Source organism: Hakea prostrata, chromosome 9 (genome assembly GCF_041222555.1).
Source record: "Hakea prostrata isolate BN-2017 chromosome 9, UWA_Hpros_2, whole genome shotgun sequence".
NCBI classification, from domain to species: domain Eukaryota; kingdom Viridiplantae; phylum Streptophyta; class Magnoliopsida; order Proteales; family Proteaceae; genus Hakea; species Hakea prostrata.
Genome location: NC_142608.1, coordinates 6,208,589 through 6,232,440, shown reverse-complemented (window position 1 = coordinate 6,232,440; position 23,852 = coordinate 6,208,589). Strand labels below are relative to the sequence as shown.

Genomic DNA, 23,852 nt, shown 5'->3' with positions numbered 1-23,852 from the left:
GATAATATATTCCATAGAACTATTCTTGAAATTGATGTTTTGGAACAGAATGGCGACCGTGATTGGAGTCTAATTTAGGAAAAAAAAGAAAATGATGGCTTGGGCTCTTGAAGCTGAAGAAATGTTCTGGTTTCAGAAGTCTTGAGGTATGTACATTTCGGATGGGGATAGAAATACTAGATTTTATCATCTTGCTAGTAAAATCAATCTTCATACAAGAGGAATCTCTGTTGTTGAGGCTGATGGACTACTGTTCTCCAATCCTATTGAGATCGTCGGAGTGTTTGCGAATTACATGGAAAAACTCTATCAATCTTCAGGCTTTCTTAATCCTGATTTTATTGAATGCCTTTTCCCGCCAATTGCCCTAACAGGAGGGTTTCTATTTGATGCACCTAACATGATAAGAGATTAAGAATTAGGTGTTTTCACTTGGACCACACAAAGCACATGGGATGGATGGGTTCAATGGTTTTTTTTTTTTTTTTTTTTTTTTTTTTTAATAAAAAATTGTGGGATTTAATTTGTGAAGATGTTTTTAAGTTCATAACCGCCTTCTTCTTGGACGGCATCCTATCCCATGGCGTAAATCACATTTTTTTTGTGTTTTATCCCAAAGAAGAATGAGGCGAATCTTGTCTCTAATTTTAGACCTATTAGCCTGTGTAATATTTATATAAAATTCTTGCAAAAATCCTAGCTAAGAGACTGAAGCCTTTTTGCCCGGCATCATCTCCCCTAATCAGGGAGCCTTTATGACTAATAGACAAATCACGGACAATATTATGGTGGCTCATGAAATCTCTCATTATATACAAAAGACACGTAGTAAGAAAGATTTTATTGCCTTGAAATTGGATATGTCTAAAGTATATGATAGGGCTAATAGAGGTATATTAATCAAACTCTTTCACTTCCTCGGTTTTGATGATAAGTGGTGCATGCTCATTAATGCCTTAATATCCTCCCCCAGGTTCTTTGTAAAAATTAAGGGATCCCTGTACAAGTGGTTCATTGGATTGTGAGGGTTGAGACAAGGGTGCCCCTCTCAGTCCCCACCTTTTTTTGCTAATAATGGAAGTCTTATCCCGCCTTCTAGATGAGTACAAATCTCATAAGCTTCTAAGTGGTATTAAAGTTGAAAGAAGCACTCCCAAGATTTCACATATTTTCTTTGTAGATGACGCCTTTTTATTTTGCAAAGTGGACACTGAAGAAGTCTTGGCCTTAAAAGCGGTGTTAGAACTATTTGCGGACTTGATAGGGCAAGAGATAAATTTTGAAAAGAGTGGAGTTTTTTTCAGTCGGAATGTACCTAGAGAAGAGAGAAATCTGACACTCTCAATCTTAAAGGTATCAGAAATCAAAAGGGAAACCACTTACTTGGGGACTAAACTGATGCTTGGCAAAGGGAAATAAAAAATCCTGCAAAGTGTGATGGATCGAATGTCTAAAAAATTAGCATGTTGGAAGGCAACGAATCTATTGTATGCAGGAAGGGGTGTCTTAATGCTGGCAGCACTTCAATCAATGGCACTCACCAAATGCGATGTCTCAAATTCCCTAAGACAATATGCACAAAGATAGATTATATTTGTCAAAGATTTTAGAATGGACAACCAAACAAGAGTAAACAACTAAATTTCATTGCGTGAGGAAAATACTATCAACCAAAAGCATTAGGGGGAATGGGCTTCAAGTGAATGGAAGATTACAACTTTGCTTTACTGTTAAAACAAGGGTGGCGAATACTTTCACAACCAGAAGCATTGTGGGTACAAGTTCTTAAAGCAAGATATTTCAAGAATCAAACTATCTTTGATCCTAAGGTATACACAAAAAAGGGGTTGTGGATATGGAATAGCATCACAAACATCATTCCTCAGTTAAGGATGATGGTGCTTTGCAAAGTTGGGAGTGGAATTCAAACTTCATTTTGGTTCGACCCATGGCTACAACCTCAAGAAAACAATCTGACATCTGTACAAGATTTTACAAGATGGCCACGACATGCTATGGTGGCAGAAGTGGCAAGTGAAATGCAAAGCCTAAATAAGGAGATCTCTTCACTTTCATCCAACCCCACCTTTGTTATAACATTTTCAATTTCTGTATCGGATCAATGTGATTCATGGTCCTCTTTACTTTCTCCAAATGGAGAATTCTCGGTCAAGATGGCCTTTTGAGAAATTATCAAACAACGCTTCTCATCCCATGAAAACCAATTTATGGAATGGTGGAAGCATATGTGGAAATTACCGATCTATCCAAAATTTAAAGTTTTCTTTTGGCATGTTTTGAATGCAGGATTACTGGTCCGAGCATAACTAGTTCAATGGTCGTATACTCAACCAGAATGTGTTATGTGCGGGAAAGGAGTATGAAACAACATGGCATATATTTATCTCATGTGAATGAGTGAAAAGAATTCATGTTGCGGGGCCATTGGGGCTACGCACAGAAAATTGAAGTGACATATCTATGCTGAGTTTGTGTCATAATATATGTTCTCAATTGAATATGTCCTATTGCAAATGATTTCTATCTGTCTTTATCATCTCTTGCTACTTTATTTGGCAAGAAAGAAATGCTAGGGTATTTACTCAAAAAACATCCAACCTTATTAAAGTGTTAGCTAATTTAAATCAATGGATTGTGGCCTTAAAACTACAAAAGGTTGATGAGAGAACCCTAGATCTAGCAACACAAATTAACCATGTGTTACCCCAAAATTTTGAAGAAAATTGTTGCATCAATATACCACAAACTCACAGCAATGTGTTGATATGTGTAGGGATACTTAACTAGCAGTTGGGGGTAGTAGGATGGAGCTGGGGATATATATAGATGGGCACCTACAATTCATCAATTTCGAAAAGCGAAATACGATGGAGGTCCTGGAGGCAACACTGTTTGGGATACAAATAGGAGTTGATCAAGCAGAATCAATTGGGTTAGAGTTAAGAGAGATTTGGACTAATTACCAAGGGTTATCATCTCTCTTACCAAAACCAATAGTAAGGACATGACCTCTTGGTGAAATATCTATGTTAATTAATGTTACTAAGACAACACAAACAATGAAGTATGATAAATTTCCATCCCCAATGCTTCAACTATGTTTTGAAAAAATAGCTAATATAGCATCTAATCTAACGGATGACTGAAATAGAATGGTAGGTAATGTTTGTAAGTGCCTTCAAGGAAATTAATGAATTTTAATCTTTGTAAAAAAAATAAAATAAAAAATAAAAAAAAAAAAAAACACTAAACTTGAGGTCTCTAAGTAGGAGTGTCAAAAGAGGATTTGGTGTTTTCATAATTCTCTGAGCCTTGTGGATGCAAGCTCCATCTTGGTGGATCAAGGAGAATGCCCATCCTTGCTGTGACCCATTTTCGAAGTTAGTTCTTGTGATAATTAGCGTAGGTTGAGATATAGAATTCTAGCCCGGGGATCTAAAAGATTTAGGAAAACCTCAGAAATAGAGTTGGTTACCACATACCCCAACTAGAAAATGTAAGGTAGCAAGTAGGCAAGCTCGTACATTCTTGTTGAGAATATGATTCGGGTATTCCAAGCGAAATAGCAAGTGATAGCAAACATTGAAAAAAAACCTAGTCGCCCTAGAAAACAAATCAACACAAATGACGGTTTAGATCGCAAGAATTTCGAGAAGTCAGTCTTCGAACCTGACACACAAAATGCATATCCAAAGACTAGGGGGCTTGTGTTATATCAAATTGTTTTTGAGACTTCCGAACCGTGCAAATCGTATGGACCATGGTCAACCAGGTTTAGCTTAGTCGGTTAGTCCTTTGTTCAGCCACTTGGCTCTCCTCGGAATTCAATTTTCGGACTGGCCCCCTTAGATCTCCTTGGAATCCAGATTTCGGACTAGCCTCTTGGCTTTGAACTAATCTTTTGGCACTCATTGTAAAAGGATTTTTGGCCCAGCCACTTGGTGGCAGATATTTTTGGGGCACATCACTTGACGCATCTCCTGTTGGCAAGATCGTATTCGGATAACGAGTTATCATTACACAACTTACACATGCTAAGCATTTAAAGCAACGTATCTATGTATTTAATGCACCTTATTTGTGCGAGGGTGTTTATCAGAAGATAAGAAAAGCCAGCTTGCCAAAATCCCTATAGGTATTGCTTCTTGCCGGCTTGTCAAGGAAATCAGGACAAAACACGTCCCATTTGATGTCAACTTTTGGCAGACATTCCTGCAGAGCTTGTAAAGAGTGCATAAATCCAATTGCTTAACGCGCAAGCAAGCACCACCTTCGCCTTGGTTTTCCCCTTGGGAATCGGATCAAGCCATCCAACGGTCCATCTTCTCCATGGAATCTCCTTCTGGTATAAGAACAATCATTTATACCTTCTGTTGGTAAGTGAAGCAAAGCCAAGTTGAGATAGACTAAGACAAGAAAAGCCAAGTTAATCCTGCATTAACTCGGGCACCTGCCCAAGAGAACTTTACCTCTTTGGGCATTTACTTCTCTCTATGTGGAATTGTGTTATCTAGAATTTGATCTTACCATCGGAGGCATCTTCCCGTCCACAGAGGTGGCCGCTCTCACGAATTTTCTTTGATCTATAGATCCCAGGTTCTAGATGTTCTATGGTTGAACCGGAGCTAATTGATTTTGGAGCAACACAAACAAAATCGGATTATTCCATCGAGCAAAAATTCCATCAAAACTCACTGATTTCAGCAGGGCACTAGTAGTGAGCTTTCTTATGAGATTGGATGTTCCTATTCATATTCTTGCCTAATCGTAAGGCTTTACACCTAACACCAACGCTCGATTTGAAACTCTTAGGATGACAACTCAGAGGGAGAGTAGATTATGAGAAGTGAAACTGGCTTTCAATAGGATCAACAATGGAAGGAGCTCTCTCTAAAACTTCAGGGGGTCTATTGCATAAATCCGAAAAGATTTGGTCTATGAAACTTTGGTTTTTGGTTTGGTGGTCGCCGGTAGGGAAAGGGGTGGTGGTTGCTAGCAGTGGTAGAATTCCCGGCGAGGTGTAAGAATGTGGGTGAAGGGGGTTGGGTATTTTGGTCGTTCATGCAGGTGAGGGTATTCTTGTCCATTAACAATTAAAATGGTGAGAGTATTGAGGTCTTAACACACAAATTTTGAAAACTTAACAAAAAAATGGTCAAAAGGTAACATTGCAATTTTTGTAATATTTCAAGTTCACTAGTGGGGACAACATGTAATATTGCACCCATGAGTGGGCAACCTAGAGGTTGGGCCCAACTTAAGTGGGCAGCATGAAAAAAAAAAACTCAAAAGGTTTTTCTGATATGGAATCAGCCGTGAAGAGACAACATTTTTCTTTGTATTTCACTGATACATTAGAAACAACAAATTTTTATAATATTTAATGGCCATGGTACACCTTTTAGTATAATTTCATGGTATACAAAATAATGACAAAAACTTCACATACAAGTGCTGGAAGTCTTTCTACAGATTTTTCATTTCCAGAAACTGTTGAACTGTGAACTCGCTCAGCTGAGAGCTGAGATCGGTGGAAGTAATATTCTTCTGCCTATTCACACAGTTCAGTATAGAAAGTCCACCTTTTATTCATGGAAAGGTGGGATAACAAACTGGGATCTTCTGAGGTTGTTTCTTCTCAAACTCCTACGTCTTCTTATTAGCCTGCAGAAATAATATGTTCATTCGAAATAAAATTGATGGTCTATAGAGAAAAAAAGCTTTGTATGTAAAATCTATGTTGCTTGGACAGATTATGCATGATGGATAGCATCATAACCAAGTTCCAGATACAAAAATCATTGAATTACCTGGGTAAAAACACTTCAAACTTTTCTATGGAAAACTATGAAAAATATAGGTGGAACAAGAAGAATTCTATTTCAAGAAGAAAGATGATTTCTACAATACCTTTTTTAAATATTTCTTGTGAAGCTTCATTGCACCGCTGCAAGCTTTTTTGGCATCTAGATTTCCAGTTATGTCATTCAATATCTGACAGTGAAGAAAGCCAAAAACTAGATGAGTGATGGGAAAACAACTCATAATGAGCAGACAAAGGGGCTAACAGTTCAAGATACGGTATACAATATTATGCTGCTCAAGCCATATAAACAGTGGGTTCCATGTACCCAGACACTACAAAGACAATGTTATATGTGTCCAATTCATTTTTTGTTTATGTGAGTCCTGGGACAACAAGGCTGTCAAAATATATGGGTAAAAAAGCACAAAGCCATTCTATATTTAGTTGTGGGAAGAACTCAAGAAAAGTAACTGATGTAATAAACATCAGTAATGATCAGTTATCCATGACATAAATTGGTTGACATGATATATCATGATGGTTGTTACCTTAACAACATCATCCAAGCCCCTTGCTTCTTGCATTAGCTTTGAACTTTTGGTTTTCAAGACACTGGCAACAAGAAAAACTGAAATAGGAAGAGGAGCATCTGCTGATCCACTTCTCAAATTCTCCCTCTCAAACTTTCCACATTGACGCATTGATTTCAACTTTCCTTTAGACGCTTCACCTTTCTCATTGTCTGCATCAGACTCTTCATAGATAGCAAAGTAGTCAGGATCATATTCCAAGGCCCACATCATCTGTACAAGGTTTGAACACCAGATATCAAGGCTCTATCAGAAAGAATGCTGTTGACATTATCCCTATATAACATGTGCATTCAAGCATTTACAGAAGCAATTTGTCCATATTTTAAAAATCCCCATTGCCTGCCAAATAAGAAAGTAGACATCACAACTGGTACTTAAACACAAAAGCTAGCAAACTGGTCACTCCACCACAGATATGTACAAAGTCTTCCTCTAAGGGTTAAAGATTTTCAACTAATCAGGACTACTAGGCCATCAAGACTACTAGGCCTAGGTACCCTTGCTTAGGAGGCTTCTAAATGCAGTGGGTTGGGCTGACAAGGAAGGGATGGAAGGAAATACTGGAATTTGCATTTAGTCATGGGGTTTAACCTGTTTGGAGGGAGAAGAAATTCAGATGGTGTGGGATTCAGTGGGAGAGAGAGAAATGGGAGGCATCTGAATGTACTTTTCCATGAACAGTGCCAAAATCCTAATTTGGTAAGATTTGGAAGTGGATGATGGGGAAAAAGTTGCAATCACATCCCCAGTATGTATAAGTGCATTTAATGGGTTTATATGCATGTCTTCCACCCCTTCTATCCAAACACATACTTGTACAAAACAAGTAGAACTTTCCCAATCCTTTATATCTTTTCCACTTTTTTCTGTCAAATGAACAGGCCATGGTGATGAATAGCTAAAAATAACTCTCCAGGCAGATAATCAGTGAGCTAGCTACCTGAGATGATTTGAGAATAGTGAACTACAAAAACCAGCTAATAATGATGCAGTAAAGGAAAAAAATTAAAAGAAAAACCACTTGATTGCACAAATTTACTTCCGTCCATTGCGTATCATAAGTTAATTTCACAATGCTAAAGGAAAGAACAGGTTTAGAAGCAAGCAGTTCTCACAGCCTCACCTCCCTTTGCCTGCAATAAAGACCTCTCCATCCTGTAACCCTAAACACTCCCACACGAGACTAAGTTCAACCCAAAACGTTTCCTCACTTAAGCCTCCATCGCAAACAAACAATATCAGCTAGTAAGCATTATCCTCATTAACTTGACCCTCCACAGAGATAGATATGGACCAATCAATTTCCATAATAGAAAAGCCTTATAGCATTATCCATAATAAAATTTGATCCTCCAGACAAAGAGAAGGATAAATTGTCCTCCATAAGAGATCCTAAAGTATTATATATATATATATATATATATATATATAGGATCTCCTTCACCATGTGCCATTCATTTTCATTCATTCTCCCAAAAATGTCCTTTCAATTTAAGTGACCTTATGATGTCCAAGTTTTGCTTCATCCGCTAACTAGAAAGCTTTAGGATGAGCTTCAAGCTGGCGGTCAAATATTATATGTGAATGAAGTCTCCTACCCAATAAGTTAATTCAAAATGGTAGAGGTCAGTTATGAATATTGTACTGATTACCCTGAAAGTTTATTTAAGATAGAAAAGGGATGAAGAGAACAGTTGGCAAAGAGATTTTGACAGCTGCTGTATCAGAATCATACCTCCCAAAGGTACAGTGAGTCACCAAATGAGAATTCTCGACGAAACAAGACCATAAGCATACGGAATGCAAATAGATAGTCACCTCCACCCAAAGTTTCTGAGCTCCAATGTCATGTAACAAGTACAAAAAAATAACTTATTAGTTTGAGTACCATAGGCTTATGAAAAGAAACACATGAAGCATACACGATCGAAGATTGCTTTCTCAAGAATAAAGATGAGAAATAACTCAACCAGAAAAGGTCAATAATTGAAGAAAGTCATCACAAACAAGGATAAAACAAAAGAGTCATAAATATCTAAATTCCCACTAGGATCCACCACTCGAGTTCAGATATTGGTCCTTGGAAATGATCAAAACTCCAATGAGTTTACCTGTGGTGGGAGCAAAAGCTCATTTTACTATTGATCTTGTATGGCAAAGAAGTAAAATGTAAAATGGCAGACAAGTAATATCCCAAGAAAATCTTCTAATTCCACCCAGAGTATATATGGCTTTGCATAATTAGTGCTTTCATTGATATAAAGAAGAAAAGTAATGTGTCAATAAATATGGGCAAAATAATATGGTCATGCAATCTTCCAAGGGGGAAGAACACTCAAAGAGCTAACCGAAAGCAACCATTCAAGCAGAAGCCCCTTACATGCACACAGGAAGGGACCTCATTACCATAGCATAACCTCAGACTACTGTCTTGTACACTCATTTGCCCATATCATTCACTTCTTGGCTTTCACTGAAACAGGAAATTCATCTGGAAAGGTGAAAAAATTTGGGCCTGACCAGGCAATGTTACGTAGATGGCTCTTCTTATATGTTCCCCATCTCACCTATAACCAATAGTTCAAAATCTCATTAAAGTCTCTACCAAGATCTAGAAAAACTCAAGAATCTTGGTGACTCAAGACAAGACCTTACGAAACATTAAAAAATAATGTTTCATAAATCTTGACTAACATTTTGAGACATTTTCTCATCTCGCGAGATCTTGGGAAAATAATCCAAAGCAAGGTATAGAAAAGACGTAACTCAAGATTCTATGTTGAAATCTCAACATTTTTGGATGACAAGCTGTGTTTTGTTCAGAAGACGGGGAAATCTTTGTCTTCTTTACATTTAGGCTATGCATTCACTTCTTGCTAGCAGATTACATACAGTATATATATGAAACCACTTAGAGTGCAGCTGTGGAGGACTACTATCGTTTCTCCTCAAACACAATGACGTGGAATTCATGTCATACACAAAGAGAACAAAGCACATCCTGTCCAAAGTGGACTTAATCCACCACATCATATTTCATATTGGTATGCACTAGGCAGTCACTTGTTGGAAGTTGGGAGATATGGAACAAGGAAGAATGGTGATGCAGATGCCAAGCTGTTTGGCAAGCAGTGTGAGAGAAGATCGCACAAAACATGAAGAAAAGGAAACCAAAACATCACTAATGTCATTGTTCATGTGAACAGTGTTACAGGCTTGCAGTCCATATTTGTGTTCAAAGAGCTTTTAATTATGTTTTCCTTTAGTTCCTAATTTCTAGTAAGCTTCTTATTTGAGAATTGATAACTCTCTAATTTCTTTTGAGCAAGCATTTTCTCCCTGCATATATGTAATAGGCTGCACACAAGCCTCCCCACATTTTGAATATTTATTAAAGAGAAGTGCCTGATATGAAACACTTCCTGCTTTGAAGTGTTGGGGAATAAAATATCTACAGGAGATATAATGCTTTGGTTGTTTGGCATTGAACTACAAAAGATAAAAGAGGTGCAGCAACTTGGCATTGTGAACTCTCCTTACAGTTGAGGCAACTATATACTACATAAAAGCACGCGAGAAATTGGTATGGATCCATGATAACCCCCTCTCCTCTGGTGGCTACAGGAGGACAGGTCACAGAGGCCTCCTTATGATTCTCCAAGTGATGACCCACAAAGGTTCTCTGGAATTCTGAAACCTAACAATATCTAAATTTTGTAAGGTGCCCCAGTTTTCTGAATTATGATCCTTCCCAGAGCCTGCAATGGTGAAAGCTGCTTTTCTTAACGGTTCTTCTAGTGAATTCTTATTCTGAATAAATGGAAAGGAGACATTCTCACCAATCAAAGAAGTGGAGTATAGGAATTGAAAAATGTGAGACTTTAAAACTCAAAATAGGAAGAAATCACATAATGAAATAGATCAAAGAAATGATCAAGTATGTGAATAAAATCAATACCTAAGTGTTGGTGAAGCTTTGGGTCAATGACTTGAGTAATTGCTGCTAGATTACTAAGTTGTGTCTCCACACCAACTGAGCTGTCTGTGCATCTAAAATTACCTCGCTTTAAATTGTCAAACAAAGATGCATGTCAATAGCAACATGAAAGCAAATTAAAATGAGGAGAAGGAAAAAGAATCTAGTGAATATTCAATATAACAAGGATATTTATCAATTAAGGAAATACAAAAGTCACCAAATCTACATCACTGTTGACTTGAGGATGTAACAAAATAAGTGTTGCAGTAAGTAGAGCATAAGAATTTCTTTAGCATTCTGTTGCATTACATAATTCATTTCTAAGGGTCCAAATGACTGGGGGAAAGTCGCAATACTAGCATGTGTTGATATCCGTATCAATAGCTCAATTCAAAGGTCACACATCTTTGTGATGCAGATAGAAAAGCAGTGTAAGAAGTCCAAAATGAACCAGAGCCTTAAATGTGGTTTAGTTCTTGTTGCACAGGAATAACATGGCCCGGGTCTGGTTATCTCTTTTTTTAGGTCAGTATTGGTCCCATTCTTCAACCATTTGGTTCAATTTGGGGATAGTTATGTATCTTGTCTTATCTTGGTGTCTTTATTTTTATTAGGACTCAATTAATCCATCAAGTAGAGAAGTGTTGCTGTGTTCACGACTTCACGTTTACTTTTATTTATTGACTTTAATTAGGAGACAGTGACTCAGCCCTTAACTACAAATAATGAACATTTCCTGGACAAAATATGACTATTTGTTGACTTTTATTGTGAATGTAATTCTTTTCAACTAATAATTATAAATAAAGCATGGGAGTATTAGCTACCCATGAATTTTAAAAGTTATATGCAAAGTTTTGTTTCTATTATTTTTGGATGAACAGCAAAGTTTTGTTTCTTGTTCTATAGTGAATTAGAGCACCCTCAAGTGTTGGATTTATTTTAAGGTGGTAAGCTTATAAACCATTAGGTAAAGATTCCAGTTAGACCATGCAGAGAGAAACTCAGGCCACATCATTTTCTTCATTTTATTTCTTTCAAACAGCAAAGCTAGTTCCTGTGCAGTGGTCTGCAATAGAACCAGATTCATCCCTGTGATACCACTTTCATATTCTATGTGAGAATAAGGCAAAACATTTAACTGAGTGTTTCAACCATAAATCTTCAGGCTAGAATAAACATATTTGAAGAGGATCAAGCTTGATTACAGAAGTCCAAGTGTTTAATGCATGGAATAAATTGCGGTCGAAACATGCAAAATTTCGACCAAAATGCATGCAAAATCTCAAACAAGAAGAAGAAGAAGAAGCCTTGTCCCAACTAAATGTGGTCGGCTACATGGATTCTTGCCTTCCAATCAGCTCTGTCTGAAGACATGCTAGATACTCGCCTAAGCTGTGCATATCCTTTCTCATCACTTCTCTTAAGGTTACCTTAGGTTTGCCTCTGGCTCTTCTAATTCCTTCAACCTGGATTATATCACTTCTCCGAATAGGTATTAACAAGCCATCGTTAAAAGTGGTCGTGCCACCTCAAACGATTTTCTCTTAACTACTCCCAAACCAACTCTAATATGATCAATTCCTTATCTTATCTTTCCTAGTTTTGCCACTTATCCATCTTAACATCCTCTACACTGAGTTTATCTACATGATTCTTTTTAACAACCCAACACTTTGTACCATATATCATAGCTGGTTGAACGACGGTTTTATTGAATTTTTCTTTAAGCTTTAAAGGAATACGTCGATCACACAAGACCTCGGACACACTTCTCCACTTCATCCACCCAATTTTAATTATTTGGCAAACATCATCCTCTATATCACATTTTTTATGTATGCTTGCGAAATCTCAAATGAAACAAAATTCCTAATATTTTGTATTGTTACCGAGTTTCGACCAAAATTTCGCAGGTTTTGACACTTCAACTTGTTTTTCCTTGGTATTTGTTGATCTCTATCACATTTTCACTTAATTTCCACAACTTCTTTGACTTCAAACACGTTTTTTACACCTCTTTTGCCTTCAAACACCTCTTAAGCCATAACAACTACAAAGAAAACTCAGTCAACAACAAAATGTGAAGCATGAGCCATTCCCAACAATTGCAAATTTTCCATTTTTTTATTTTTGTTTTGTTCATGCCCTTAAAATGATCTTGTATGAAATTAAAATATGTTTAGTCTAGAACTATGATCTATGATTGTGTGTTGTTAGACTTATTTTTTATTATTGCTACTATTTTTTTTTTGGATTGTAAAAACTATTTTCTAAAATATGTATTTTGAAAAAAGACATATGTATACATGATATGTGGGCATGAACTTAATATAAGCGAGACCATCACTTGACCTAGTTGGTCATTGTATTTTGTTGACTTATTGTTATCTAACCATTCTATCAAACAATTCATGTAAGCTATGCCAGTATGCAATATAATTTATACTTTTTGGAACTAGTCATTTGTTAGTATACTTGAATAATAACTTTGAGATTTTTTTGGAAAAATACTAGTTTTATTGTATTTATTATGCTTTAAATAGGTAGGAGGCAATAAATCAAATGAAATGGAGGTCATACAAGGCCCAAGACCTAGGGTCAAAATAAAAAAGAAAAAAGGAAAAAAGAAAAATAAGAAACAAAAATTACTAGGTTTCGATCGAAATTGGAGAATTTGGTTTTTGCCTGGATCGAAACTTAGGTTTCAACTGATATTTGCACCATAGTTTCATGAACTACTCATCACCAATCAAAAGCATAAGATCCAGTAGTGTCATAAAATTTGCATTAAAATAGTAGTATGTTTTTGAACAAAAACAATGGGTAGAAGAATCTGCCACCATGTACTTACTCCATCCCACCCCTCTTTTACTTTTAAGACATGGACCCACATTCAGCAGTCACTTTTAAATTTCATGGATGTTACCTTGAATTTTCTAGGCACTTAATGATGCAGACCAGAAAGCACATTTTGTGGAAGGGGAGGGTTGCACATGGGGCATCTTATGTGAAGACTTCTATCTTTCGTCATATATTGGGCAGCATGGGAAAGAAAAAAGTTACAAAATTCATGCACAATCCGTCTTTTTGTGTCATTGTTGATTATTTGAGGAGCATAAAGACCATGAGATGCTTATATTTGGTGCATAAAAGGCAACATAATGAAGTGGGCATTCTTGATGGAAGATGATCAAATCATGGGCCATAAACATCACTAATTAACCACACATGGAAATCATTAGAAGGAAAAATGTTTCTGAGGAATACACCTAAAAAAATCCAAAGAAGTTGAACTATAGAATAGGAAAAAGATTTCATGCGCAGCCATGGAAGCTTGCATAGTCATGCACAGCCCTTTGAGACAATGAGAGTCCAAAACTAAACCCCACACACCCTCTCCCTATAAAATGCATGAAGATGTTAATTTATATAAAAAATACACCTGCAATTAGAATTAGGTATTACAAAATCTATCAAATAAAGTGAAATAGAAATTATGAATATAAAATAGAAAATAAGAGACCATTTTAGTACATAAAAATAAGCACATGGGATTCACATGGTGTTTGTATGCAGAAGCGATATCATACTTGAGGGAACAAGAAGTATTACCAATCTGCGCATCAAGCGTTCAAAGCACCAAAATGCATCTGCTTCATCTTCAAGAAGTATTATCATTGGCGAGCAGAGATCACTCATGCCTGCTCAGCAATTTCATTTGTATACATGTTTCAGCACCTTATTGCAAATGGTAAACATAGAAACGGTAACAGTTCTCTTAATTAAGGGACCATAAGTATAAGTTGGATATGAATTTTAATGATGACGTCTGGAAAGGGGGAAAACTGACCACGGAAGACTCTTGCCTAAACTAAACCGGTAGTACAGTAAAGCAGGAAAGGAAGGATAGAACATAGGTTATCAGGGTTGCAACCTACATGCTGAAGGACATCCTTAATTAATATAATTCCCAAGATTAGTGTTTGTTTTGAATAGCAGTTCTCTCATTTCTTCAATAAATCATTCTATTAATTTCCAAAGGGACACTATGTTCCTAGATACACCTTCATAAATTCAAATTTTAAAATATCCAAACTGATACTCATTCATTCTAAAGAATTTGGATTAAAGAGCTTAGTCATAATAAGATCAGTTGCATTTGGCAAACCATTGCATTTTGTTGTTCTTTTTTCCATTTTACCTGATTGCAGTTTTTCCTATTCTTCAGTCTTCCATTGTGAATATTGAGTTTCTCTAATACTGACCATTGTTTGCCAATCAAAGGAGGAAACTGCTAAGAAATGATGAACCTCTCTCTCACAAGATTTCAAATATAAAAAAGCTATGGTGGACCAAATTTTCCAAACAGATTGTAATAATAAAAGTTTAGCCCTTATCCAGTTAAATGAGGAGAAAACTTGAGTTGAATAGCTCACTTTGGGCAAGAGATTCACATTATGTATTGAATTCTGTACCAAACTTCTCCAACCAAGATTCCCTCCCAAATTTAATGAGGGAGTTTACACCTAAAAAAGGTCAAATATCTGATTACCCACCTTGACAATAGCCAACATCTTTATCTAACCAGGCATAAACTGCTAGAATATCCCAAAGCTTTGACAAATGTTCTTGCTTCTCGTAGAACACTAACGTCCTGTCTGTTCGAACCACATCAAGACCTAGCAAAAACAATAATTTATTCCTTATATAAATGCACAACAGAAATATTATTTTACATAAAAGCTACTACACATTGCACCTATTATTTTTAACTTCCATAAGTAATGTACAAACTTTTGATACTTCTGTCCCAGAGGATATTATTGTTAGGTAGGAATCAAGCACTTTTGAGGGAACTATTTTCTTTTCTCTTCTTATTCTTTTATCCTTTCTTTAGAAGGGGAAAACATATCAGTAGGGGGGGGGGGGGAAATCAGCTGGCTCTCTACTACAAAAGTATTAGACATAACAAATATACATATCAAAATTCACGACAAGAAACCTAATAATAGCATTGCAGTTATTGTCCAGAAAGAAAAAAGAGAATGTTCCTGAGAAAACTTTAATAATGGCATCCAGAAAAGGTGTACAAGAAAAAGAGAAAATGCTAAACTTCTCCAATAGGGATGCAGACATGCATGAAAATTTTCGGTCACTCTTTCTCAGATTTTTTTGTCAATAAATTTTCTATACTAATGTGAAACATGAAAAAAATAAGATGAAAAATCACAATCCAAAAACAAACAAGGGTAAAAAATGCCAAATTGTGGCAAAGGTAAATTACAAACTAAAGCAGTTTTTGGTATTTCAATAGCAAAAGGGAATGGTGAGTTCATAGAAAGCCTTCTAATGCTTTACAAAATTACTAAAGCCAATCCAGGATTTGAATAGGTAATCCAATAACATTTATCTACAGAATTTTAAATTTCAATTCCCTGTAAACTTGAAATTTAAAGGAGACTATAATTATGGAATAGCAATCAAAGCACCTTGATTATAAACCCACATTTGTCCTCCCAACAAAAAAATAAAGCTTACCTATTTGATGGAGGGTAAGTTTCCATTGGATTACTTTCTTGTCCAGAATACGACTGGTTGCCTCGTTTGCCCCCTTTACCTCTTTTGGTACATTATACATGCTTGAACTTGCACCATGAGCTGCACTGTTATTGGATCCATTTTCACTTGAAAGCTCAGAGTTTGAATTATCACTATCTCCTTCGGAAGCTGAAGCAGATCCTTTATTTGTATGTGCTTCCATAATATTTATAGGGTCCTGAATAGGCACACCATCCTCAGTGATTAAAGGTGCCGTGATAATCCTGCCACTGCCAACAACAGAATCCATCTGCCGGCATTCTTCCTTCCATATAGCATATTGCTGCCTGGAATTGCATTTGTAAGAAGGAAGCCAAAAGATGAGATGAGATCCTTAGGAATTTTAAGATGCACCCTCAACATTCTAAGAGAAATAGAAAAAATGCAGCATATCAAATACTGTTACCACATGCAAAGCAATACAAATAAATCACGCATACTTGTCAAGTCTTAACTATGTCATAACAAATATTTTATTTGACAAAATGGTAGGTTCTTAGTTAATATGGTCAGCTCATGGATACCACACAAATGCATGGATGCTTAATGTCAAACAATGACAATCTTTTCCAGAGAAAGAACATTGAATGCATAATAACTTCTTTGGCAATTATTTCTTGTGTGAGTAAATTATTAATATCAGCCCTTAAGGAATGGAAAAATAAAAAGCGGGGTTGAATACACAAGGAGAGGAAGGGGAAAAGAAGACGAACTCCAAGGCTATGTATTAGAGGGGCCAAGGAGAAAGTGAAAGGGAAATACCACCTCAGATGACAATGATAAGCCTATTCTTTTGGGAACCTACAAAAGGAGCTTGGAGCTAAGATTATTAAAGATGGCGTTCCAAATATGATCAAGAGATCAGGATTTGGTAGTCCATCTACTGAGATTACGCTCAAACCAAATGTGAATGATGGAGCACCAAACATGAGTTTTCCAGTAGTGTTACACATAGAGGAACCAGAGTAAGAGCAAAGCAACCATCACATTCGTTATTAAGGGGGGGGGGGCATCTATTGTGGTGCCAAATAGAAGCTAGAGCTCTATGCCAAATGGAGCGAGTGAGGGTTAACAGGCAAAAAGGTGGTTAATATCCTCGGTCCCATTCCAACAGAGAGAGCAGGAGGGGGATACCTGAATATGCCAATGAAGTAGACAGAATTGGGTGGGAAGGCAAGGGTTCAAGGTACACCAAGTAGTGAAAGAGTGACGAGGAATATTGCCTTTGAACCAAAAGAGATTGGCCTAAGGGGCCAGGGGAGAAGGGGTTCTTGATGAAGTGGTAGGCGGAGGAGGTAGAGAAGGGACCCAGACGGTCTTATTTAGCTACTTGATGAAACATTATAATGCTTTAACCAGTGTATGCACAACTTTGATCAGGTTTTCTTCAAAATAGAACCATCAACAAATAAAATTTGAATGCCAATACATTTATTCATTAGGTGAAAGGTTACCTGGTCAAGCAGATTACCCAACCTTTCCTGGTCTTGGTTAATGTGTCAAGTGGTATGGTTTTGGCATTTCGGTACAGTACAAGAAATACCTACCCAAGACAGACACTATACCGTATTGCATAACATATCCTCTAGTCCAACTGTTTCCATGCTGCTATGGTATGGTATCATTATGGTATGAAAGTGCTATATGATGGTACAAAATGGTACAAAAACAGTATTACTAATCATCATGTGCAACCAGTGTGAAACGTTGTTCAAAAATAGGTCTTCAATTGTTGACTTATTTCTTTAATTTTTTTTCCTTCTAATTAAACCTAAGGATAAACATACATGCAATTTCATGCTTTACACATTTTCAATTTTATGTTTTTACATGTATACACCAAGAAAAGTATGTGCATGCAATGCAGTTTCAGTAACATTCTGATGGTTTCAACCTAAAATCTGTTTTGAAAAACTGTACCATATTGTTTCTGAAACAGTTTGGTACAATATGACTTTATGCAGGTGGTTTTGGTTTCCATACCAAAATTGACACCCTTAATCTTGGGATCATAAGAATCATGCAGAAACAAGAAGGACTACCCACCGAAAAAAGAACATGGAGAAATGCTTCCTCCATTGGGTCCAAATACAAGAAGTTTTCCGACAGACTTTACTCCCTTCTTCTTATGATCTTCTCTCTTATTGTTCCATTCAATTCTAGAGCTAATGAACATCAGGATTTAAAGTACCTAACAGCATTCTAAAGTTGGGAAAAGAATTACCTTCGGCGTTGCCGTATTGCATCTCTCTCATCAAAGGTGCTATTAGTATCATAACAACCAAGTAGAAATTCCCACACTTCTCCTCTAATGGAAGGATGAATACCCTGGTTTGGTTAAAAAGAAATGCAGCATTAACATTATTTTCTGTAACATACTTAGAAATGATAAATCCTGTACATAACAAAAATCCCCATGACATATCATTAGTTACGTGGTGAAGATTAAAGAAAATCAGAAACTAAAGAAGAAGTTACTTCACCAACATGATTGAAGGTGAACCCGTAAAAAAATCTATTAACATTATTGCCTTTTATTATCACCTCCAAAATTAAGAAAATAGATGGGAGATGATGCTTGATATTAGAAATTAGTAGAAGAAGACACTGGAGAAGTGTCTTCAATGCTTTAGCTCCTTCCAAAATTATGGGATTTTAAAAAAAGCAACAGTAGTTATGTGATAGAGGGAGTAAAATTTTATTAGAAGTCCAAAGACTTTGCTGATTATTATTATAATCCACTTAGAAATGAGAATGGTAACTGGAGAGCTATCAAGTGGTTGAGTTTTATTACAACCGTTTATTCCAAAAGCTAGAACTATTAGGTAAGGGCTACAAGCCTACAACAATGTTCATCAATGCACAACAACCAAACCCCTACACATATGCAGCCCCCAACACACAGATTTGCATGTAACACCAAATGAGCACAATGGACAAAACCCTCACAAGACACCTAACTCTTGGCACTGAAACCATACTACAATTAAGGTCTACAACATTGTATATTAAGACACAACAAGAAGCTTAATTGTTGTCAACCTTAAGTCCCATGATAATAAATTCAACAAAAGGTCCAGATGATGAACTCCTTCGGATTGTGCATAAAATGCCTATCTGGATCTACAATAAAATGAGTACGAGAGGGCTAGAATATGCAACACAATTCTTTTTCATCAGAGAAATTTAAAATACATGAAACAATTCCAAGATATCTCACAGAGACAGCCAAACAGCCTACACACGAAAGATGATGTGTACCTTCCAAATTGATTAAATAAAGATTTGGAATTACACTTGACTAAAGTAACTCTTTCATTCATTAAGTGAATTGATTAAAATGAACATCAGATCTAACAAGACCCATATTTGACTGAAAGGGGGGGAAAAGTATCAGAAAAAATCATTTGCAAAAGAGGAAAAAAGGGAAGAGTAAGAATTGGAATGGACGGTTTCCAGAGTTAACAATATTTTATAAAACCATATACCAAAAAGAAAAAGGAAAAAAATATTTGACGAAGATGAGAAACTAAATGAAAAAAGTGGGGGGGGGGGGGACCAATAATTGATGAAGCAATTTCAAGGAGATTTGATTTCATTTCTACAAGCTTCCAGCTAAACTTCCAGATCCTTCAATTCCACACCCACTCACAGCCTATTCATACAGTCCATGGCAGCTATTCAAAATAGAATAACCAAATCTTGGCCTTTTAAGGATGTAAGAAATAAAACTAGTTCTCATGATTCAATTATGTAATACTAGTCGAAGACTTGTGCAAATAGGAGATATATATCAGGGAACAGGATTGTCCAGAAAACTTGTATATTTTAGAAACTATTGTGAGGACAGACAATGTTAGGAAGCATAATGAAATTCCAATAATCCTGTGTGTAGATGACTCAAAGCAAGTCAACACAAGCTTCCAACCAGAAAAGTGGCCTTACCCCACGTTGGATTCTGCCGAGTGTCTTCGAGATATCTAGCTGACCTTCTGGAGTAAATGCAGCATGCCATTTTCTTGCACTCAAAGTTTTCCCAGCCTGCATATTCAGGGCAGGTCCATCAAAATAATGGAAAGTACATATTTAAACCACACTGGAAAAACAGAAACTAGAATTGAAATGAACCAACAGGGGCAGTTCTCATTACATGATGGTATAAATATTTTATCTTATTAAGGTAAAAGTCATCTATAAATCTTCCAAAGGAATGACGGATTCATCTAGAATTTTGGACAAACTAATCATTAGAGCTCCTCAAACACATTGTAATTTTTAAGGAATTTGAGGTGAGTTCTATTTTCATATTTCTTTCCTTGCACTGCAGGCTGAAGTTCTTTTTCTATAGGTTGAGGATAGGAGCTCTGGATGAGAGATAGGAGGGTCCAGCTGGTGTGGTGAAAACAATGTCAACGGCCAGTCAGTTCATTTACAAATCTTAAGAGTTCCTCACAGATAGTAGGTTTATTAAGAATTAAGAGCATAACCCTTTGAAGAACCAATGTATTCTTCTGATGTAGAAGCTCCAGAGAGTAGCATTTAACAGGTCTCACAGACGTAATGGAATCCAAACTAGAGCTTTACTTGTAAGGACAGAAATATTAAATGCAGCTCAATCCATGGTCATGCTTATAGTTCGGAAGTAATATCAAAAAACATGTACAGAAACATTGAAAAGGCAATATTTCATCTGGAAATAGAAGAAAGAAAAAAACTCCAAAACTAATAAAATCTCTGGAACAAATTTGATCTAGAAGCAAGGATAATAAAATAGAATCCATGAGAATGGGAAATATCAAACATTTATTGGATCATAACAAACAAGCACGTGCAAATATCTAGCAGGAGAAGGTAAGAAGAAAGATTTCCGGAATCAGAACAAATAAATAAATAATAAATAAGTAACGAACCTTGATCTTGAAGCGAGTTTTAGGAACATCGCTGCATTCAGCGCGAACTTCATAGAAGGAGTCCGCAGGAGTACCAGCATCCTTCCACATATCGATAGAGAAGCTTTTCCGGAGATGTTAAACAAGAAACTCGAATGAATCGAGAGAGCAAAGGATAGATCACAGACCAGAAAACGATCGTAATCTGGATTTGTAGTTATGAACAAACCAGCAAACGCAAGGTGGATCCCCCTGAAAATATTTAATCTCGAAATATTTTATCGAAAGATTAGAAAGGGGATCCAAACCGATAGGTGCTGGCTGTGATTTGCAGAGATAGGGAGGAAGACTAAGACAAGAAAAAAAATGAGAAATTATTGTTTAATAGATTTATAATTTTTTTTTTAATTAACGAATAAAATTAATTGGTTCAAGGCATTGAGATGTTCATGGAAATCGTGCCTTGAAAAAAACCCAAGATGAGAAAGAACAGGAATTTTTCTTTCTTCTTTTCTTTTCTTCGCCTTCCATGTTATAACATCACCGTCGCCAACGCCATGACCACGAGAGTCAATGACGGAATTGGCCGTTAAAAGCGTTAAATGCTCGAACCACCACACAGACCGAAAAACTAACTTCTCAAAATAAAAATAAATACGACACACAACGGCGTTGACGTGTCGGAGAATCATGATGACGTGGCCTATCTGGAATTGGAAGGCTGGGATTGGGCAGTTTTATTATGAGTTTGGCCCAGTTGACAGACTGGGCTGAGTTGGGTTGGATTGGTGGGCCTTATCTTGAATATTCTATTAGTTTTTTTTTTTGGTCAAAAAATATTTTATTATTATTATTATTATTTTTTTGGGTAATCTAAATATTCTATTAGTTGTATGTTTATGAAAAGGCCTTAGCATGTTTCAGAAAGCATGTACTGATGCTGATCAGATTAGATTTTCGTTTTAAATTATGTGGTGGAAGAGTGTGAGGGGAGCATAATTATTTATCCATGATTTGGATTCTCATTTATCTTGTGTGCACTCGTGAATTGTCGTATTTCAATTCCATCCTCACTTCTCAGATGTGGAGGAGATTCACATCCTCTATAATTCACAATTAAAATCCAATCTTTAGTGTCCCTAAAATTTCTACCGAATTGGTTTTTTTTTTTTTTTGTTGGATCTGAAGTTCATCCAGGCCAGCTTGCATGCACCACAATATTCTATTACTCCTAAAACTCTCAAGTGGTTATAATTGTGACCATTGGATAATAAAGTGCCTAGAGTTACAATCCTAGCAGTGTATTGCAGAGAATTGTAAGAAAATAAAATGCAGACAACCATCAAAGGGTTGCTTAGTCAGTAGTCATTGGCACCTCTTGATGGTATTTTTAATGGTCCCAACCCCTTGATATAAAGCTACCAATTCCCAAAAAATAAAAAAATATCAATTGCAAATGATGTGGAATTGATGTAGAGGGGTCCCTCTTAAATGTGTGGTGGAAGGATGTGGACAAAGATCCAGACTTCTAGGGGTGCTCGAAGTCCAGCTTACACAAATAAAGTAGCTTAAGCTTTGCAGTAGAAGCAAAGATACCTTTTGGCCAAAAAAAGAAGCAAGCATGTCTCAATAAAGATGAAAATCCAAGGGAAGCAAAGGTTCACTTCGACAGCTTGTAAAGCTTGTTTAGAGTAGCTACAAAACCCACAACCAGGTCCCATTCTTGTCAGCTCTGTACCTTCAACCAAGTAGTCATCCTCAGATTAGGCTGAAGAACAAATCCCTTCACCTATAGAACTCAATTGTTTCTTTGTCATGGCCAAAACCATCTTAAGATTGAAACATGATAGAAAAGCATTTCATGCTTTGAGTCTCTTTATTACTATTCTACTAGTGATGCAAAGACTTGATGCAATTGAGTTCAAGGTTGGAGGTGCCAACGGATGGACTGTGCCGGCTGATTCGAATCTGAACACCTTCAATGAGTGGGCAGAAATGAACAGGTTTCAAATTGGAGATTCTCTATGTAAGTTTTATATTGATTAACCAATACTAAACACACTTTTTAAGTATATCTCTATCCAAACAAGAAAATTTTCAACTAATTGTGATTCCATCAACTGTTTGTTGCAGTGTTCGTTTACCCATCTGATAATGACTCAGTGCTTCAAGTAAAGAAAGAGGAATATGATAACTGCAACTCAGTTTCACCTATTGAATCATTCAGGGATGGCAACACTTCATTCAAGTTTGATAAAAATGGTCCTTACTACTTTATAAGTGGTGTTCCAGAGAACTGCCAGAAGAATGAGAAGATGGTAGTTGTAGTCATGGCAGATCGAAGCATCCAATCTTCCTCCACAGATGATCCGAGTTTTGCTCCTGAGGGTGGGATTGTTCCCTCTACTCCAACTGCGAAGTCTCCCACTAAGCCACCTCACAGTGGAGCTTCTTCCATGTTTATGAATGCAATTGCTTCTGGTGGAGCTTTCGCTGGTTCATTTCTTCTCTTGGTTCTGTCATCTGTGATTTGATAGAATAATTCCGAATATTCTAGTATGATTTTTTCTCCCATGGCCTTCGGGTGGGTTCATTAGTTTCAGTATTTATTTGATATGGTTGGAATATAAGATCTGGACATATCACATAGAGAATGCAAGGTTAAGCGTAGGAACAAATTGAATCTTCTATTTGTATGAAAACCTAATATTAGTGTCTTTGTTCTCTTTTGCAATCTGATGTTGAGTTCGTATCAACAAGACGAGAAGTAGCATTCTCTGGAATTTACAACAGAGGATGAAACACACCAACCTAGTGCACTTGATCAGCTTAAATGCTCGAGTAATTTGACGACTCCCAGGTATATATTAATGAATTATCATTGAGGAAGTAAAAATTCTTTCTGGGTTTTGTTTTTACTTATATAGGAACATTGGTAAAAGAGGGATGACACTAATATGATG

General features: G+C 36.5%; 2 protein-coding genes across 2 annotated transcripts; one reads left to right on the top strand and one right to left on the bottom strand.

The window, feature by feature from the left end:
- Positions 1-5,337: 5,337 nt before the first annotated feature.
- On the bottom strand, positions 5,338-21,494 carry LOC149004297 (Ypt/Rab-GAP domain of gyp1p superfamily protein). The gene is made up of 11 exons (XM_089167867.1): positions 20,911-21,494; positions 19,946-20,041; positions 18,225-18,328; positions 15,941-16,287; positions 14,959-15,081; positions 14,015-14,103; positions 10,379-10,484; positions 8,156-8,253; positions 6,376-6,630; positions 5,932-6,015; positions 5,338-5,685 (listed from the first exon to the last, which is right to left on the bottom strand). Exons 1-11 carry the CDS (start codon positions 20,998-21,000, stop codon positions 5,668-5,670), a joined length of 1,410 nt encoding a protein of 469 aa, XP_089023993.1. The 5' UTR covers positions 21,001-21,494; the 3' UTR covers positions 5,338-5,667.
- A 1,101-nt stretch (positions 21,495-22,595) lies between these two features.
- On the top strand, positions 22,596-23,808 carry LOC149004296 (early nodulin-like protein 9). Its single transcript, XM_089167848.1, has 2 exons — positions 22,596-22,915; positions 23,023-23,808. The coding sequence occupies exons 1-2, from the start codon at positions 22,705-22,707 to the stop codon at positions 23,421-23,423; spliced, it is 612 nt and encodes a 203-aa protein (XP_089023974.1). The 5' UTR covers positions 22,596-22,704; the 3' UTR covers positions 23,424-23,808.
- The last annotated feature ends 44 nt before the right edge of the window (positions 23,809-23,852 follow it).

Bases quoted from the DNA above. Each gene is read 5' to 3' on its own strand.
- LOC149004297 (XM_089167867.1), bottom strand. From the start codon at position 21,000: ATGTGGAAGGATGCTGGTACTCCTGCGGACTCCTTCTATGAAGTTCGC. The intron at 15,082-15,940 runs GTAAGCTTTATT...TGTTTTTGCTAG, and splicing joins ACTTACCCTCCATCAAATAG to GTCTTGATGTGGTTCGAACA. The intron at 8,254-10,378 runs GTATTGATTTTA...ATTGGAGCTCAG, and splicing joins AAAGCTTCACCAACACTTAG to AAACTTTGGGTGGAGGTGAC.
- LOC149004296 (XM_089167848.1), top strand. From the start codon at position 22,705: ATGGCCAAAACCATCTTAAGATTGAAACATGATAGAAAAGCATTTCAT. The intron at 22,916-23,022 runs GTAAGTTTTATA...TGTTTGTTGCAG, and splicing joins TCAAATTGGAGATTCTCTAT to TGTTCGTTTACCCATCTGAT.